Here is a 20499-nt window from a genome sequence, read left to right on the forward strand (position 1 = left end):
AGAAACGGCAAAAGCTAATGGAGAAGTTCCTTCAGCCAGCGTTCAGAAATAAGCAACTTTTGCTTATAAGTCAGTTGTAAAAGCAGTACATCCAAACATGTATTTTCACTCAAATAAGCTGGTAACCTCAGTTACACCTTTCCCAAGGCACTTTTGACTTCTGTAATGACAATCCAAACGTAACCATTGTCGTGACAGGATTCACATTTATGAATGGAGAAAAATTGATTTTTGCCACAGAGAACAAGGTTTATGGATATGGATTGAAACAGGAAAATTACATGTAACTTGAAGAAATTTGTGAGCATGGGTTTGGGTATGATGCAACTTGCTTCACCACTTATTCTGATACTCTTCATCCCCGGTGGTGACCTTTCTGCAACATCACCATTATTGCTGCAACAACGTTGTTGATCTTCTTTGTTTTAACGTCACATTCTCTGTTTTTGTTTATAAGAGTGTAGTTGAAACTCATTATTTGTTAGACTGAGTTAATTAATTTGACTAAGTAATATCATCTTAAGTATAAAGTCTTCTAAAAAAAAAGATGAAAGCCAAAGAAAACACTTAATAAAATTATTAAGCGAGATCTTTTAATTAACAGTATATTCAAGGATTTGGCTTGGATAGAGTTCGATTCGATCCATGCAACTAACCCACTTAGTGGGATAAGACTTTGTTATTGTAAGTAATATTACCTCCGGTTCTAATTATAAGAGCCAGTTGACTAATTTAAGAAGATTAAAGAAGTAAGTTAAGTTAGTTATTTGTCCTAAATAGGTATTGTTTTTTCTAAAATATCCTTGCTAATCAAGTGTATGGATTGAAACTTTCAAATTGATTGGATGATAATATTAAAAAAAAAAGTTTCTTGAATTTTTTTTCCTTTTTTTAAATGCTTGAAGATATCTCCGTCAAACATGTTAGTGCCTCTCCTTGAAAAACGTTAAACAGAGTCATAACACCGTTAAGAGGAAGCGGTTTACGGATACAGCTTCTCTCTCTTCCCTCCATCTGTTCACCGCTTCAGTTGTGGATTTTCAGTTTGAAAATATTTAAAATTATATTCAGATGAGGAAACATGGATTCTTAGTGGTAAACAGGTATTCTCAGTTTATAGTATTTTAGCTTAATTAAAACTTTATTTTCACTTTTTAAAATTTTAAATTAAAATTTAAGTAAAGATAACGATCAATGTGTTCCTTATTTATTAGTTTAAAATTGGTAATGCAAATCTAAGTGTTTAATCCTCATCAGATTCTGCCGGCCAAGAAAAAAAATCCTTCTCAGATTGTAGTTTTTGATTTGGAAAATTATCAAAATAAACAATTCAGGCTTATGAATACATGATGATGAATTGAAATAAAGAAACTAAAATCAAGAGGAGGTCCCAATTATTTTTATAATTGAAATCATCAAAACTGAGAAATCATGCCCGTGCCTACCTCACTATTTTCAATTTTTCTTTTTAACTATAAAAAGATATTTTGGTTCTTTTAATGATATTCATAAATTCCTACCTGTTGCCACAAATTTGCATGGGACTAGGCAATTCACATGTGAAAGGTCAAGATTTAAAGACAAACCTCATGTATTATTATTATTATTATTTTTTGGTTGTGAAGAAATGCAAACTTTTAAATGGGTAAACCTTCAATCCTTGTATTTAGGGAGTGTTTGGGTGAAAAACAAACTATTATTTTAAAAGTAATTTTACGGTATATGAAATAAATATATGAAAAAGTTTGCCTTAATTTACAAAAAAATATTTTTTAAAGGTATTTTTATTATTTGCCAAACATCCTTTTAGTCTGTATTACTTTCCCCTGCTTAAGATTGATGCTGCATTGGATTACTTGAGTTTGAGTGGCTTGGGACTTGCATTCTTTCCTCATTTGTTTTTCTTATATTATTCTCCTCGTCCAATCTCCACTATTAAATCAATAAATGAACGGCTTTTCTAGTAAAAGGAAATTTTATTTTATTTTATTTTACTTTTTTGGCCCCAAAGAAAAACCAACGGGTAAGATTCAATATTTTGTGAAGTCGTTATATTTTCACACTTCCAATTAGTTTGTGTTTGTGAATTATCTAGATCAAATTTTAATGTTTTAAACTTATTCTTTTTAGTTTTCTTTAGTATGATAATTAATATTGTATAAGATACTTAAAAATCAGTTAATAATTACATACTAATATAAATAAATATAAAAAATAATTTATTAAGCCGTAATTTAGTAATTTAAAAATAAAATGTCCTTTGAGTTGTCACCTTTTATGAAACTTGTTTATGAATATATAAAATAAATAAAAATAATAGATCTTGTCCAACCTTGACTTAAATAGTATTATTTTTAATAAGAGGATACTTGGGAGCAATAAAAAAAAAACAACTTTTCATCAAATAATATCAGTGTTTGTGTGTAGTGAATTAAATATTTTGGACTAAAATTTGCTGGGATTTTAAGTTAAAAGGTTTTTGTTTAAACCGTGAAAATTAAAAGGTTTAAACTTAATAACTTTGCAGTTGATATTTAACAATTAAAAACTATAACTCACCAAATAGAAGCAGATGAAAAATTTAAATTATTTGCATTAACATCATTGTAAGTTATCAAGTTGTTGTGAATCTAAAATTAAAGCAACAGAACCCCCAGCATTCAACGTAATTCAAAGTGGATACAAGTTTTGAAAATCGGGACAAACCTTTACATATAATTTGCGCCGTAAGCATTGAGGAAGAAAAAATTGATCTATTGAGACGTTCCAATTGTTAAATGTAAAATAATCGATCTTCTTTTATTTAAAATAATGTATCAAAATAGCACCCCAAAAAAAATTTTATTTTTCTGGTCTTTAATATAGGACCCAATTGTTGAGTTGATTTTAATTCTAAATATAAGACTCATTTCTCATATTTTTTTTATATATAAATTACTCCTATGGATACTCCCTCAACTATAATTAAGTAAAAGAAAAAAAAGATATTAAGAAATATGATTATGGTATTTTAGGAACAATGTATCATATTTATTATAATTAACTAATTTACCTAACTTCTATAATCTAATTAAATTAGTTAAATGGATCTTATATTAAGAATCAGAAGAGTATCAAATAAAAAGGACTTAGATGCAAGACCACGATTTGGTAAACTAGCTCTTAATTACTTTTCTTTAACTTGAATGTCCACATTTGTCAAGAAAGCATAGTACTCCTCTAGTCCTAAATGCTTATATTACAAAATTAATCTTATATTTAAAAAAAAAAGAAACAAATAGAATTAAGTTCACTGACCACATCCTAATGTTTAAATATTCGTTTTGCTACAGCTTTCCTTGTCGAACGGTAAAATTGTGCGCGCGTTTTAATATAACGATGTTACGGATAACGTAATACCACTCATTTTTTCCCCCACCAAAGCACCATTTAGAGATAATATCACTTTATTTGAACCAACAACTAGTCCCTCGTAATATAATATGATGAACACCGAACTAAGATACAAATTCCCACTAAGAGATACCTACATTAGTACATTTAATACCTCAACCCACTATTTGAATTGCCCCCAATAGAAAATATATATATATATATATATATATATAAACACTTCCCTTTAGGTCAAAAAAACAAAAACCCCATTCGTTAATAGTCTGCTTGACCCGACTAAAACTGGTTTTGGGCCAAACCATGCCATAAGTTAAAACAAATACGTTCAAGTGATTTCGGGTGGGACAAAGCATGTGAGAGTTTTCTCTCAGGCTGTCCCGATTCAAAACTGATTTTGGGCCAAATCATGCCATAGGTGTTAAAAAAACAAAAAGGTGATTTTAAATTAGCTTATTTTAAGCAATGTGCCGTGCAAATATTGTGAAAGTTTTGTTTACGATTGCCTGAAAGCACTTGTTTTAAGTGATATGGGGGTTTGGTGTTTCCCAAACAAAACCCAAACTCACTTCGCTGACTTCGCATCCAATGCCCACTATGATTTCCAATGTTCCTTTCCCCTCTTTGGTTAGAGATGCCCAAATGCAGCTCATTTCAAAGATAAATGGCACAAATATGATAACTGAGGTAGAAATCAATCCACGCCATACAAATAAATTATGGCAATTTCCAACATTATCATACTAAGGGTCTATGAATGCAATTAACATAACAAATCGTGTCACGATCTTGTATACTCGAAATTTGCAAACATTAAATGCTAATCAAACATCATCAAAAATCAATACTTAACGGGAGCTAGGATCTCCAGTTGGGAACCAAGCTTGTCCTCAGCAATTTTCTCAGCCTTCAACCTTAATTTATTAATCTGCTTCTTCTTCTCATAAACCAATTGTGCTCTCTCTTTTCTCTTCTTCTCCAATTCCTGAATGAAGAAAAAACAGAAGAACATAGAATTAAGGTCTTAAACATGTAATTAGCACTTTTACGCAAAGATGCTTCTATCACAGCCATGTGTATTTGTACAGCAGTAGCCTAGCCTGGTTTCTTCCTCTCCTTGTCAGTAATATTTAAGTAAATGAACCATGGCCAGGCTATTCAACGAGCCTTGGATTTATCCCCCTCATTATCCTCTCCGTTTTCAATCTAATACCATCCAAGAACAAGGTTAGAGAGTGGAAGCTTACCCTGATGGTATCATAATAGTTCCATCCAACTTCGGAAGACAATTTACCCACCAGGCAGTACTTGTGTCCTTTCTGAAGCCTCAACACCCTGATTTAATCAAATTTGTTGAAATTTTATTAGACAAACTCACAAAGACATTTTAAGGGACAACAAATAAAATTCGGCACAACTGAAACATTAAAAACAAAACTCAGGAACAAAGACTTTACTTTAGGGCATCAGGGACAACCATCCTCTTCATTTTGTCATATGGGGGAGGTATGCCTTCATAGACCTTCAATCTTGCAAGAGCATCTGCCCCACGCTTTGTCTTATGTGGTATCATTCTAAAATTGAGAAAACATAACATCTCATAACAATAAAACCAAAACATAAAGAAATATACAATATGCAGAAAATAACAAGCATGACTATCTCCTTCTATGCAAGGACATGGGTTGTAAAAAAGCAAAGGCAATGGGGGAAAAAATAGGATCATAATATTGTTTATTTTAAAGGCCAGGAGTTCAGCCCTAATAGAAGATGCAAGGTGCAAATAGATTCTTTACGAGCATCAGTAACAGACATGCATGGGAAAAATATAACAATGTTATGTTATAAAATTATTGTTATGCGAACAATTATGCACCAGTTTTCTCATTGTAAACAAAAAGTTGGGGGAATGGTATCTTTCATTTCTGTCAATAACATGATGAGCTGCATTACTACTTACTGGCACGAAACTATCAAGCGTGGTAATAAACAATTAATTCAATCTAAATGAAAATTGAAAATTCATTTAACAATCTTAGTTAAATAGCTGCAAATAATGTAGCGTTCTAATGACAAGAGAATGATCCACTATAAGGGAAAGCATGAGTCAAGAAACTGAAGGTAGTTTGATTGGACTGTAATTGTCATTTTATCAGAACCATGAGTATATTAGCTAGTTATGATCTATTTAAGAGAACTGTGTACCAAAATGCTAAATGAAACTAACCCGCGAACGGTGCGCCAGAAAATCTTGGAAGGGGCACGAAAGTGGATAGGACCATGAGAAGGCTTAGTATTCATCCGCTTACGGAGGAATCGCATGTACTTCATCTTCTGACGGACCAAGCCACCGGAGATGCAGATCTCCTCGCACCGCACCACCACCACCTTCTGGCCGTTGAGCAGCTCCTTGGCGACGATAGAAGCGAGCCGACCTAGCATGTGGTGGCGCGCGTCTACAACCACGCGCTTCGCGCATACGCCGGAGCCTGACACCATTTTCTCTCTCCCACACACTACAGTCTCCTTTGGTTGTCACAAAAATATGGAGACTGAAGGAGGAGGCGAAGGAGATGCTCAAAATGACCAGCTAGGGTTTATGTGGCTCGGCCTTTTTTATTTTTTTAATACTGGGTTACATTTTGGGTTAAGTTGGGGCAAGCTGATATTGGACCAAACCTTCTTATGCTGGCCCAACAAAAGTATAAGCCCAATTATTGGATTAGGTTGATCTGGAATAATTTTCTTTTACAATTTTAAGACATCATTTTTTTTTCCAGGTACGTACAGATATATTTGTGATGAAGGTAATTCTATTCGAGACACTATAGAGCACTAAATATGAGCATCTCTCAATATATACATTATGCTGCTTCTGGTCCTTAATATAAGAGCTAGTTAACTAATTTGAATAAATTAAGAAAGTTTAAGTTGGTTATTTATAATAATTAGATGTTATATTCCCTACAGTGTCTTTGCTAATTATATGTACTACATCCCGTTCTTAATATAAGAGCTCATTTAACTTTTATTTTGGTCAAAAATATAAAATCTCAATTCACTTTGTCTCTTATATTTATCTATTTTTTTTTCAGATAGTCTTGTAATAATAATAGTTCTAACCAATACGCTTGATTAGCAATGATCTTTTAGGAAATATAACATTTATTCATTACAAATAACTAATTCAACTAGTTTTCTCAATCTATTAAAATTAATTAATCAGCTCTTATATTAAAGACTGGAGGAAATATTAGTTAGAACGACTATTTAATATACTCCCTCCGTTTCTTATTATAAGAGATATTTGATACTTATAGCATGTTTCTATATATAAGAGACACTTAAAAGTTGTCTCTACTTTTTCGTGTTGATTTCCTATTTTACCCATATTTATTTTCTCCAACTCACACACTCTCTCCCTCCCACTTCTCTTTCTTTTAATAATTTAATTGTTCTTTCTCATACTCTCTCTTCTTATTAATGAGGGCATTTTTGGGAAAAGAATTATACTTTTTACACATTGACTGTTCTTAACTAATTTTAACTATTTTTTTGATTAACGTAATTTGGTTATTTGTCTCTTATAATAAGAAACGGAGGGAGTAACATTTAATATGTGCAACTACTACAAAACTAATTAAAAAAGGAGGATATATATGAGAGACAAAATGAAGTGGGATCTTATATTTAGAATTAAATTGAGTATCAAATGAATACTTATATTAAGGGGCAGAAGTAGTATCACCAACATCATTTATGTCCGATATTACCCTATTAAATATAAAAACATTTTTAAAAAAATTTTGAAATGAGAAAACAAGCAGATTATATTATCAGGTGAGGAGAAAATGGGTCCAAGTTGCTTCTTTGCTTTATGGAATCAACTCTTTAGCTCTAAGGCAACAAGTAAGGATTTACTTTAGCAAGTCTAACTCCAGGTCACAAGGTTATGCATGTAAATTAAACATTTATTAAATTGTTTAGATTATATTATCTCTGGACTTAATTATAAGATCCGTTTATAGTCTATAAACGGACAAGAAGTAGTATAATAAAATTGATGATATGTGATAAAATATATATCAATGAGTTATTTTTTAGTTAATACTTTCAACTTCATCTATCATTAACCAATGTTCAGTTGGTCAAGCATGATGAGGCGTTAGGTTTCTTGAACAACGTCCAAAGTTCAAATCATGGGCTTAGGTTTCTCAAACAACATCCAAAGTTCAAATCATGGCATCATGAATGGATCTGCTGGTTTGGTAGGGTCACCTTCTATATGAGCCTCCGCAGTATTCAAACTAGATTAGTCAGCTGTCTGGGCGGGATACTCACAAAGGTGAAAAAAACTCCATCTACCATTATTTTTATAATGTACAAATAAAATGAAACACTAATTAATACTTCATTAGAACTTTAAAAGCTATAATTATTTTGAAAGAGATAATTTCATAGGCAATCTCATTGTTTCAACAAGTTAATGAAAAGGCTGGCCAAAAAAAAAAAAAAGAAAAGGAAAAATAAAAATAAAAATAAAAATAAAATGAAGCAATAAATAAACTGATCACATAATTTTTACTTCTCACCTTTTCTCTTTCCAATAAACTATCTAACTATTAGAAATGATCTCTGTATACTGTATGGTATGTGAGCTTGCTTAATATAGTAAGAATATTGCCTTACCAGTCAAATCATCACAATATATAAAGCAAGTAATCCAAATATCAATACATATATTACACATAAGAAAAATTTAACGAGCAGCATTATCTATTACCAAATAAATATATACATAAGTTAATGACAAATCATCTTAATGGCAGCATTACCTACTACATTTAGTTAAGATTCCAGACTCTAGTTTAATGTTGACATATTTGTGTTCATGCATTATGTTTAATAAATTGCACTAAACCAAAAAAAAAAAAATACACAAACAAACTCTGACTAATTATACGTTAATCGCTTGCATCTTTTATGATGAGTGACTCAATATATAAATGTGAAAGGCAACTTTATAGGGTACCTCAATCTACTACTTTAATTTTAAATTTAAGTGACGTAAAGTTCAACGCGACCTCGAGTGCCGTGGGTCCACAAACACAACGGTAGCATTTTGGTACTTTAATTAACAGAACGTTCTCCCATGGCCAATTTCTACTTTAGAGAGCACTAGTAAAATGCATTCAGCTTACACATGATTACATCACTGGGTTGGGACTGCTGCCTTTTCACTAAAGGAAGAAAACAAAGATCAGTCTTCTTCCATCTAAACATCTAAAATAACAGTAACTACATACATTACTGCATATTGTAGTGAGAATCCTTTGTTCCTAAGTCCAGGGCTACTAGTTGAGCAGTCTTTTGTGTGAGAAAGACCATACCTGGTGTATGAATCTCACCATCCACTCTATCTCTCTCCAGTTGAACTGTCTAACTGTTGAAGGGACTCGCAAACTGAGAATATCAAAGTAAATTCAGGGGCTTAATTTCTCTCCAAAATGACTTAAAGAGTACACGTGAAAAGAAAAGGAAAGAGGGGTATCGTCCAAAACCCCTCGTCTCTTCCTCTTTTCCCTGCGAATGGTCTTGAACCTGAAGAGAATCCTCTCCCTAAATTCAGTTCCTATCATGCCCTCTTGAAAAATCTACTCCCCCTCTTACCCATACCTGTCCCCACAAGATTTGAGGGAAGAAGAGACTTGGTATCTGGCCTCCATCTCAGCTCTACGAGGTTGGTAAATAGGGTTGCAAGCGCAGGAGAGATTTCACTTTCCTTTATATTCTTGCATGAGACTACTCTCAGGCTCTGAAGCTCCGACCAGGATTGAATTACAGACTCTAGACCTTCAGTTGTTAGCAATGAGCATCCTTCCAGGTGCAAGAACTTTACTCGCCTGCATAAGAGCAATAACAATTACAGCACCTGTACAGCTTTCCAGTTAACAACAAAATACTCTCACTTCGCAAGTCCATAATTTTGAAGTCTGTTACTTGACACACAATGAAGTTGTATAGGCAATACTTCACAAGCTCACGGAATCACCCCAGCACCTGGACCACATTGGTTCTAATTCCACTTCATATAATACAAGATTTCTTGGGCTAGGAGTATCAATGATGATATTATAATGCAAAAATACGCATGTGAATGCAAAAATTTCATATTCACAGGTTGTCAAACAGGGCACATAGAACAGTAAAATTCTAAGGATTTCTCAGGTCTAAATGCAAAACATGCAAGACAACAGAACATTACCTGCAAATGTTTGCAAAACTGAGCATGTTATTATCCAATCCCCAGCAGTCCTGGAGAATAATCTCCCTTGTAGCCCTGCATACGGAAAATATTGCTCTCATACTCTTTTTGTCTCGTAATTGGCACTTCTGCAAATGCAACCGTTCAAGAGCTGGACAAGAACCCAAATACTCCTCTAGTCCTGGATTAGAATCAATTTTCTTACACGACAGGAACCTCAAAGTCTTCAAATTCTCACAATATGAGAGTGCTGCTAACCACCCATCATCCATCCTATGGTCACAAAGAGTCAATTCCTCTAACATTTGGCAGCACTTGCCAATGGCTTTAATCCCATCAAAGCTGCCTTCACACCCACTAAGCTCAAGCTTCACCAGCCTCTTACAACCTTGAGCTAAGATTGTCAATCCAATATCTGAAACCACAGAGCCGTAGAATCCATCAACATTTCCAACCAATTTCAAGATTTGCAGGTTCTCAAACGCCGCAATCCCACGCAACACATTGTCGTTGCATCTTTGCAGCTCCAACTCTTGCAATGTGGGACACTCCTCAGCCACATACAATAAACCCATTTCACTGGCACCAATAATTCTTAGCCGCCTCAGATTGGGGCACCCAGAAGCAAGGGCTTTCATTCCAGCATCAATAACTTCAACAGGGAGCATATTTTCCTCACCGATACACCAATTAGCAGGAAACCCAGAATCAATATGCACAGAAACAATTCGGTGACTCAGAAAGATGCCCGAATTTCGAGGCGAAATCAGAGACCCATTAACCAAATCTACGTGGTTTAAATTGGGAAATCTATGTATCAGCCTACCAGACAAGACGAAGTTCCAGTCTAAAACTTTGAGTGACCGTACAAGCCTTCCCTGGAGATTCAACCAGCGCTTGCAAACAAGAGAGTTGGACTTCCTCTGTGAATCGGGAAGCTTGGAGAGGATTTTGAGAAGAAGCTCATCAGATAAGAGAAGGGTCCGGTCTATTTTAGCAAAACTAGGGATAAATTTTTTGGATTTGGGGTCTTTGGGGGAAGAAAGGGAGTGAAGCTGCATGGCGAGAACCATATCCTTGAGAGGATTTGCCTTGCCGTTGAGCCAGAAATCGGACCAGGTGGGTACCTTGTCGGGCTCCGGCGAGTTAGGGTTCATATTCTCCGAAGGAAACGACATGGTTGGGAAGGAGTAATCGCCCTGCTCTGCTTAGCATTTCAAACGGGCAGCTTCTTCTTCCACTTCTTACTTCAGCATGTATGAACGGAGGCTTCACTTTCAGGGCTAACGGGATTGTTTGGAAGAGGAGGGACACGCAGATGCAAAGTGGGCCTCAGAATTTGAAAATATTGCCATCATCTATTAACGAGTGGTGCCTTTTGTTTTTTCTGTTTATCTTAATAATCCATAACAGGAAGGGAGGAAAAAAATTATAAGAAGAAAATTCCACATAAAAATCTCTTTAGTAAGCAAAATTGACAATGAAAAATATTTTTATAATTCCACTTTGCTAAATTTATAATATTTTTATTGATAATTAGATTATTTAAAAAAATAGATTATTAGATTATTTTTTTAAAAATTAGATTATTTTTTTTAAAAAAAACCATACAACATTTCTTCTCCCAAGTGCTCTAAATATGCTTTTAGTTGTTTAGTTTTGAAAGAATTCTAATGTAGCTTAATTTGCACTAGATATTCTTAGCTTCTTATTACCATTCAAGTTCCAACTTTATTCCTTGTCTTCAATTTATTCCAACGTTTTTTTTAATCAAAATTTATTCCAACGTTGTACATATAATTAGGGAAAATTGATCCGCATTTTATCTAATTTTCTAATTGGGTTCTCACAGATTTTTTTCTTTTTATTGCATTCTTTCAGTTTTCTTAATTATAGATATTGATTCGTATACTTATAATTTTTCAACAGAGGAGAAAAGGTATTAGTAGCTAATATTGTTACTTTCACTTAACATACACCTGCATTTTTTTATATAAAAGTTAACATACACTTAGATTAACTTTTCTAAGATCTAAATAAAATCAAAACCAACCAGATTATGTATTATCTATAGATGCAAGGAGGTAATTATAAGTATAATAAATTGTTATTATGTTAATAAAAAATTAATTTTATTCAATTATTTTATTTAAAAAAATTCTTTTTAAGTTTATATTTTGTGTCAACTTGCCTATTGCCTAACAACAACCACATCAGTCATAATTACAAATTATGAGTAAATATTAAAATCTTCTTAAAGACCTCAATATAGATTATGTTTATTCATAGTATATAAGAATATTGATTATTTTAAAAAAATATTAATAATGACAAATAACAAATTTTAGAATGGGCAACTGCAAGTATTTGGCCACCAAGAAAATTCAAGACTTTAACTTTCAAGGAAAAAAAGCTGCGTTTTTTAACAGATAAATATAAAACTAGAGCTGAGCCCGTCCTTGTTATTAACATTATTTAACAATTAAAATTTCCAACAAGTAATTTTGTTAGGTTATTTCGTGCATCAAACTTAGTATGCGTACTATCAAATTTGTTATAAATAGTCCTAAATGTACAAGTTCTTCTTCAATTCTAATATAAGATGTCAGTCACTTTATTTTTATAATATATAATTTTTCAACTATTCTTATTTGATCGCGCCTACTAAAAGTGAATTCCACAATAGTGCAGTTCCATGCAAATACTTAAAAGAGGACCTAAAAGAAACTAAGGCATACTTTTTTTTATAAATAAGCAATTTAATTAACTATTTTTTTAATATTTATAAATTATTTATCAATTTCCTGCCTTTAGGATCAGATAGCCCACGGGCATATATGGACAATGATAACGGTTACTATAGTTGAGAGGCGCGTATTGAGTTATGTTTTTCTAAATCAATATATGTATCTATTTATAATATGCCATAATTTGATGTACCTTGATCAGATTGATATGTGTGTGTGTGTGTGTGTGTATATGTATATCATATATTTATATAGAGTCACGTTTAGATGAACATACTTAAAGTTATGCAAGATTTTTTTTGTATTATATAAAGTTTTTAAAAAAATACGTAGTATTTTATTTATGACTTTTATGAATATTTCGGCTTGATTGGCTATTGCTTGCTTGATACATGCATAAGTTTAATTTAATTATGTGGTACATGCACATTAAGTCATGTCTTTCCAGATTAATATATACAATGAACCTTAGTAAATATGATATAATATATATATATATATATATTCATGTGCCTTAATTGGATTGATTATGTATAACTCAATGTTTGAGTCATGTCTTTTCGAGATTTCTCAGGTTGACATGTACCTAAAAATAGACAATTCATGCACCTCTCTTGAAGTGATTAGTGTATAAATTCGATGTATGTAATCATTGTTTTACCATTCCATATGTGTGTGTGTGTGTGTGTATCATACCATCAGTTTTTAACATAAAAGTTACATAATTAATTTTTTAAAATTAAGTAAATAAGTTGAGTTAGTTATTTTATAATAAATAGATGTTATCTTTTCTAAAATATCCATATTAATCATATGAATTATTTGAAGATAAAATAGATAAATATTAGAGACAAAGTGGATTGAGATATACTCCTCTGATCCTATTTATGGGGCAGAGATAGACTTTTTTTTGTCCTATTTATAAGTCACTTCATTAAAATTTCATTGTGAATGTACTATTTTATCCTTTATTTATTATAATATAAGTAGTTATCTTTTTTAAAGTTGTATGTATTAAATATGAGTAAAGTTGCAAAATCATTATATTTTAATGAATAGTTGATTAATTTTAAGGTTTTTCTTTGTCTGTGTGAAATATGTTGAAAATACCTTATAAATAGGACCAAATTAGGAGTAATATTTAAGACTAAACTAAATCTTAAACGAGCTTTTATATTAAAAATAAAAGTTAGACTATATATATATATATATATATATTATACACGTGTGTGTGTGTCCAGGTAATTAATTAACTTTTTTTTTTGTTGGTTGAGCCTCAATCAAATTGAATTTATGCTCTTTCTACCCAAATCAACCATCTCATGAATTCCTTATTAGTAGGTCATAGCCTGTGACAAGAATATATATATATATATATATATATATAGTTATTTTTGGGAATTAACGAGATTCATTGTACCTAGAATATTAATTATAATTCACATGCCGTTGACTCCTAAAAAAGACAAAAACAAAAAAGACTTTTTCGAGTGATATTCATTCTTGACAAATATATATTGAGTCACGTCCCTCTGGCTTAATTTCTAGGTCTATATACTAAAGCAATTTTTTGGCCAAAATATATTAAATCAATTAACGTGTTAATTAATAACTGTGTATACAGAGCTAGTCGCGTCTTTTAGATTCTTTTTTTTTTTAACCTTTTATATCAATATCTACCTAAAATGTTATAATTCATTTTCCTATAAGAAATAAATGTTATAATCCATCATCCTTCCATAGGGTGTTTTCCCTTTTAATTCCCTTTTCACAATTAAACTGAACTCCCAACAGGTATTCTCTCTCAGCCCATAAATACCAGTGATTATTTGAAGCAAAGCCAAGCAAGCGAAAACTATACAAGTGAATTTCGAGTCTCCGGTCATCTCTTCTTCCATATACAAGTTCTTCTACCTTCTTCTTCTCCGGCCAACATCATCAACATGGTCTTAACCGTTGGAAACCCTAGCGTTGCTTTGCTCTGTAGCCCAGGAATGGGCCACCTCATTCCAATGCTTGAGCTTGGCAAATGTCTGATGTCTAATCATGGCTTCGACGTCACCGTTTTCATTGTGACCACTGATTCTTCAACCACACATTCACAGATAATCCAACAAACTTCATCAAACCCTAAAACCACAGCCGCCCTAAACATCGTCGTACTCCCACCTGTAGATGTTTCCAGCAAACTCAAGCCACTAAACTCATCACAGTTCGGAGCTCGAATCAAGATAACAATGGAGGAATCACTCCAACTTCTTCGCTCTGCTATTCTCTCAATGAAGCTTCGTCCAACAGCTCTCATCGTTGATTTGTTCGGCACCGACGCTTTCGCCATGGCACGTGACCTCCACATGCTTACCTACGTGTTTTTCACTTCCAGTGCATGGGTTCTTGCTCTTGCTGTGCATGTTCCATTTATGGAGAAGGAACTATTAGACAGGCATGTGAAACTCCATGAACCGCTTCCCATTCCGGGTTGTAAACCTGTTCGGTTTGAAGACACCTTGGAACCGCTATTGCTTAAAGATGAAGTGCCAATGGAGCACGAGATGTTCTTACAAATGGGATCAAACATAAGAAATGCTGATGGAATTTTGGTTAATACATGGGAAGACCTTGAGACTAGCGTGGTTCAAAATTTAAGAAGCGGGATTATTAAGGGAAAGATTTATCCGGTTGGACCGTTAGTGAGAGGCGCGGATCCGAACCGGACTAAGATGGATCATCATCAAGTTTTGAGTTGGCTAGATCAGCAACCAGCCGAGTCGGTTATTTTTGTGTCATTTGGAAGTGGGGGGACCATGTCGGAGGCACAAATGGAAGAAATAGCTTACGGTTTGGAGTTAAGTCAACATAGATTCATTTGGGTGGTTCGACCGCCCCATGGAGACAAAACCGCTACGAATCACGGTTCATTCTTCAAGCTAGAGAACGGTAAAAGCACAGACAGCTTGCTAGAGAAATTCTTGAATAAGACCCACGAGCTTGGACTTGTGGTCCCCATGTGGGCCCCACAGTCTGAGATTCTAGACCATTCTTCGGTCGGGGCATTCATGACGCATTGTGGCTGGAACTCCACGCTTGAAGCGATCACCAACGGTGTGCCGATGATAGCGTGGCCGTTGTATGCAGAGCAGAGGATGAACGCGGCAGCGCTGACGGAGGAGCTAGGGGTGGCAGTGAGGGTGAAGAACGGTGGGAACAAAGCAGAGGTGGTGGAGAGGAACGAAATACATAGGCTGATAAGGAGAGTGATGGTGGAAGAAGGTGTGTGCATCAAAGAAAGGGTCAAAGAACTTAAACATAGTGCAAAAATGGCTTTGTCGGAGGGTGGATCATCTTTTAACTCTTTTCATCAATTGGCCAAAAATCTCCAGTGGATATGAATTTCAATCATATATGATGATGTGTCAATATAAATCCATTAATATATAATAAAGTTTGCCGATCGAAGTCATTTTAATTTCAAAGTTAATCCTTATATATTATGCAATACATGAGAAATATTCATGTCTAGTTATTTTCGTTTTGCATTATATACTTCTTGTTAGAATAAAATAAATGGTACATGTGTAAAATTTACCTTGATCATATTTCTTCCCGAACACTTTGATGTTGATGTTATTTTTTTAGTTACATTCAGTATCTTAAAGATTCGGAATACTATGCTTGGTGCACAAAAAAGAAAAATAAGATTATAGATAAAGTTCTATCACTAAAAAAAATCAGAGTGTTGGATGCACATAAAAAAATAATATTGGAGGTAAATTTGCACAGTTACCCTAGAGTAAAGGGAAAATTAGGGATAAATCTCTCATTGAAAATTTAATTGGCAAATAAAACCTAGGATGATTGATTGTACAAGGAAAGATTAATTGCATACAAAAGATGATAAGTTGCACAACGGGAAGATAGTTTGCACAAAATATATTTGGTTATATAGTTTGCATATAGGGAAGATGACTTGCACATAAGAAAATTTCATTTGCACAAAAAGAAATTAAGTTGCACATGGCACAAAAAAAGATCATTGCACATAAGAGAAGATACATTGCACACAAGGAAAGATAAGTTGCACATGAAAGAAGTTAAGTTGCACAAAATCCTTAAGTCCCATTAGTCAATTAAATTTTCAATGGGGGATTTATCCCCAATCTTCCCTAGAATAAATGCCCAAATTCAGGGGGGGAAAAACTAAATTTTTTGGACAGAAAAAAACAAAATTTTTTTAAAAAAAAACAATTGGATATGTCTAAATTTATCCTCCTCTAGTCCTTAATATAAGACCCATTTAACTAATTTGATTAAATTAGGTAAGTTAGTTGATTATAAAAAATATGCCTAAAACACCATAATCATTTCCTTAATATCTTCCCTCCCTCTTCTACTTGATTATGATTGAGAAAGTATCTATAGGGATAATTTTAAAAAAATTAATAAATATAAGAAATAGGTTTTATATATAGGACCAAAATCAATTCAATAAATAGGTCCTATATTAAGAACCGGATGCGTATATAAATTTAGACACTTCATGCCGAGAACAAAACATGGTATTAAATCTGATGAGTATGGAATCAAATGAATCTAGCTCTTTATCAATTCTTATTGTGGTTTCATTTTATCAAATCATCAAACGTTCTGGGCAATATAATTGTGATCTCTTTATCATTTGCGGATGATAATTGCAGTGACAGCCAAAATCTTAGACTGGGGAGCGTAATTTAATTTTTCAAATTCATTATTCATAAAATAATAATTTAAATTGTTAAACATTAAAAAATTAATTATTGTAATTGCCGTTTATATATTTGACTTTCACAGATTTTGAAATCGTCGTATAACAAGCTCATTATCATTTGCAGGGACGGATCTGTTTTGGTGTCCTTGAGTTCTTCCCCACAGTTTCATCGTTTTCCCTAAAACGTCTCAATTTTTGTTCTCAAAAAAGGGAAAGAAGTTACTAACTTTGGTCCTTAATATAATATTTCATTTGACTTTTATTTTGATCTTAAATATAAAACCTCAATCAACTTCATCTTTTATATTTATTTATTTATTTTCTAAGACAGTTCTTCTAATAATAATATTTCTAGCCACTTGATTAGAAAACCTAATTTCATTTGTTTGAAAAATGGAGCTAGGTACCGCATGGCTTCTGAAATTAAAACAATGCAAAGAAGTTCCGTATGACGAGGAGCTCTACCCTCATTATCTCAAAATCCAACAAAAAATTAAAAAAAAATCACAAGTAATATTCTAGCTAGATTTATCTTTAGTTGACTTTAAAACAAGAAAAGTACTACGTAATTAGTCTTACATTAAATATAATTAGAATAACAGAAGATTAAGTAAACAAAAAAAGATCTATTAACTTAATACTTTAAGGTTTTGAGTCAATAATGTATAGTAACAAATGCGCTCATATATTTTCTCTAAAAATTCAATAGACTCTAACTATATAGAATATTTCTTTACATAATCATATATAAGCTATAAACGAACTCCCTTTGTTATTTTATATGAAACGCTTTCTAAAAGAAATTGAGGGTTCGATATATTGGTCACTAAGTGTGTCGTTAATTAACCTTTTTTTTTAAAATGTTATCCTTATTACTCCTTCGGTTATTAATATGAGACCTAACTGTTCTACAAAATAGGCCAAATCAAAGGAGTACAATTTATTAGGATAGTGCTTAAAAATTGATGTAGTGAATCTCTATGTTCTTAATTAAGGAGAGGTAGATTTAGAAAAAAAAATTATTTTTAAACAAAGTTAATGGGTCAACTACATTTCATTGGCTATGGTGAGACGCTTAAATATGACTTATGCTCCCTTCAAATCAAATTCTCATTATAATCTTTAAATAATTAATTTGTAAATAATTAAAAATCAGTTAAAACCAATAAACAAATAAGAAATATACTTTTATATTCAAATATGTTCTTACAATAAATGAGAAAATGAATGAAAATGAATGTATGGAAAAATGTGATAATAGGAAGTATAGCAAATGAGAGATAATAATAAATAAGGATAATAATGAAAAATATATATTCAATTTTGAGAGAATAACAACCGAGGACAACATTTAAAAAAATACACTAAATGTTGAGATTAACTCAAATTGAAGTTTATAAAATGAACTATACACTTTTTTTCCAAATTCAAAGCTCATAAATAAATTAAAATGAGAGGGAGGGAGTAGTAAAGATAGGCGAGGGTAAGAGCTAAAAAGGATAGGTTTTGTAGAGTAGTGGACCTTGGAGTGATAAAGACGTTAGGTTTGGCTCACATTGAACAGAATTAAAATGAAAGAGGAATGCAAGCAGCACATGATTCTAAACTTACATTTAATTAGGTGATCATCACCATGTGCATTTCAACCATGTGGAATATGCAATCCTATTTAAGCCATACTTAAAATTAAACGAAACATTTTAACCTTAACAACATAGAAATTCATAGTATATGCATCATCACGTAGAATATGTGATACTACTATAAAATTGAGAGCATGGTTAAAATTAAATACTGCTCTACTTCTATTTATAAGGTAAAGAGAGAAGGTTTTTCTTAGTTATATTTATAAGTCATTCTATTAAATTTTTAGTATAAATATGCTATTTTGTCCTCTATTTATCATAGTGTAGATAATTATTTTTTAAAATGTATATATATATATATTAAATAAGGGTAAAATTAAAAGTTGTTATATTTTAGTAGAAAGTTAATGCAATTTAAGGTTTTTTTTAGTCTGTATAAAATATGCTGAAAGTGCTTTATAAATATGACTAAAAGAGTAAGACTTAATCAATATTCTTTTGATGTTGTTTATAAATTACTTCTAATATATTTGATCAAAGCCAATAAAAACATTAAATCTCGTTCACTCTGCCTTCAAATTTGATGACTTTTCAATTTTGTACTTACCTAATATACACACTTGTAAAAAAAAAGAATCTACACAATAATAAATGAAAATAAAATAATACATTCATGTTAAAATTAAATTTAATAAAGTAACTTATAAATAAGACAAAAAGAACATTCTTTCTACATTTTATAAGTAGGATTAGAGGAGTATTTTAGAAATCTTAGGTAAGTTCTAGTGACAACCAGGCTTTCAAAATTATCGCCGCTAAGATTTGTGGTTAGTCACTTATTGTCATAACTAATATGGTTAGGCCACAACTTAACTGATTGTAGACACCCATAAGCTGAGTATAAAAATGTCTGGACCAATTCATATAGGAATAAGTCTCATCTTTATTAAGCTTTAGGCTAGTTTAGGCAGTAAACGTGATTAATTGGCAATCCATAAAACTCTCTGAGTTTGGCACCATTCCATAGTTTATTTGTCTTTTGGTTAAAGTATATTTTAGTCCTTTAACTTGACATAATGTTTTATTTTGGTCCATTAACTTTAAAACGTAAGCTTTTAGTCCTCTAACCCTAAAACTGTTAATAAAAAAATAATGATATTGAACTCTTAAATGCTGATAAAACATTGCTAAATGTTAACATATTAAGTTTAATATTAAAAATAACCATAATTATTACAAAAAAAATCATCATTTAAGAGTAACAATTTTGAGATTAAAAGACTAAAAATATATTTTTTCAAGTTAAGAGACAAAATTAAAATCTTATATAAAGTTAAAGGACTAAATAAGTAAATGTACACTTTAGTCTTATTTTCAACTCAAGAATATATTAAAAAAATAGTACTATCTTTGGTTCTAATTATAAGACCTTGTTTGTAGACTACAAACAAAGTCTTATAATTAGAACGGGAGATAATAACATATCAATATAAATACATATATAATAAACTTGTCCAGTGCTGCATTATTCAAGTGAGTTTCGAGTCTCTCGTCTCTTTTTCCATATACAAGTTCTCCTACCTTCTTCTTCTTCTTCTCCTCCAACATCGTCAACATGGTCTTAACCGCTTGAAACCCTAACGTTGCTTTGCTCTGTAGCCCAGGAATGGGCTACCTCATTCCAACGCTTGAGCTTGGCAAATTTCTGATTTCTAATCATGGCTTCGACGTCACCTTTTTCACTATGACCACTGATTCTTCAACCAC

General features: G+C 32.2%; 3 protein-coding genes across 3 annotated transcripts; 1 reads left to right on the forward strand and 2 right to left on the reverse strand.

The window, feature by feature from the left end:
• Positions 1–4055: 4055 nt before the first annotated feature.
• LOC114713094 (60S ribosomal protein L13a-4) lies at positions 4056–5938 on the reverse strand. Its single transcript, XM_028897680.1, has 4 exons — positions 5618–5938; positions 4848–4964; positions 4638–4725; positions 4056–4375 (listed from the first exon to the last, which is right to left on the reverse strand). Exons 1-4 carry the CDS (start codon positions 5887–5889, stop codon positions 4232–4234), a joined length of 621 nt encoding a protein of 206 aa, XP_028753513.1. The 5' UTR covers positions 5890–5938; the 3' UTR covers positions 4056–4231.
• A 2595-nt stretch (positions 5939–8533) lies between these two features.
• Positions 8534–10840, reverse strand: LOC114713093 (F-box protein At5g07670-like). Its single transcript, XM_028897679.1, has 2 exons — positions 9656–10840; positions 8534–9293 (listed from the first exon to the last, which is right to left on the reverse strand). The coding sequence occupies exons 1-2, from the start codon at positions 10831–10833 to the stop codon at positions 9026–9028; spliced, it is 1446 nt and encodes a 481-aa protein (XP_028753512.1). The 5' UTR covers positions 10834–10840; the 3' UTR covers positions 8534–9025.
• Positions 10841–14345: 3505 nt separating this feature from the next.
• LOC114713086 (UDP-glycosyltransferase 72E1-like) lies at positions 14346–15791 on the forward strand. Its single transcript, XM_028897673.1, has one exon. The coding sequence runs from the start codon at positions 14346–14348 to the stop codon at positions 15789–15791; it is 1446 nt and encodes a 481-aa protein (XP_028753506.1).
• The last annotated feature ends 4708 nt before the right edge of the window (positions 15792–20499 follow it).

This window comes from Neltuma alba, unplaced genomic scaffold (genome assembly GCF_004799145.2).
Source record: "Neltuma alba isolate B1F8T4 unplaced genomic scaffold, ASM479914v2 tig00011416_pilon, whole genome shotgun sequence".
Classification (NCBI taxonomy): domain Eukaryota; kingdom Viridiplantae; phylum Streptophyta; class Magnoliopsida; order Fabales; family Fabaceae; genus Neltuma; species Neltuma alba.

Excerpts from the sequence above, each read along its gene's own strand:
- LOC114713094 (XM_028897680.1), bottom strand. The coding sequence starts at position 5,889 with ATGGTGTCAGGCTCCGGCGTATGCGCGAAGCGCGTGGTTGTAGACGCG. Across the intron at positions 4,965-5,617 it reads TTCTGGCGCACCGTTCGCGG|AATGATACCACATAAGACAA; the intron begins GTTAGTTTCATT and ends TCTCAATTTTAG. Across the intron at positions 4,726-4,847 it reads GTTGTCCCTGATGCCCTAAA|GGTGTTGAGGCTTCAGAAAG; the intron begins GTAAAGTCTTTG and ends TGATTAAATCAG.
- LOC114713093 (XM_028897679.1), bottom strand. The coding sequence starts at position 10,833 with ATGTCGTTTCCTTCGGAGAATATGAACCCTAACTCGCCGGAGCCCGAC. Across the intron at positions 9,294-9,655 it reads AGTTTTGCAAACATTTGCAG|GCGAGTAAAGTTCTTGCACC; the intron begins GTAATGTTCTGT and ends GCTCTTATGCAG.
- LOC114713086 (XM_028897673.1), top strand. The coding sequence starts at position 14,346 with ATGGTCTTAACCGTTGGAAACCCTAGCGTTGCTTTGCTCTGTAGCCCA.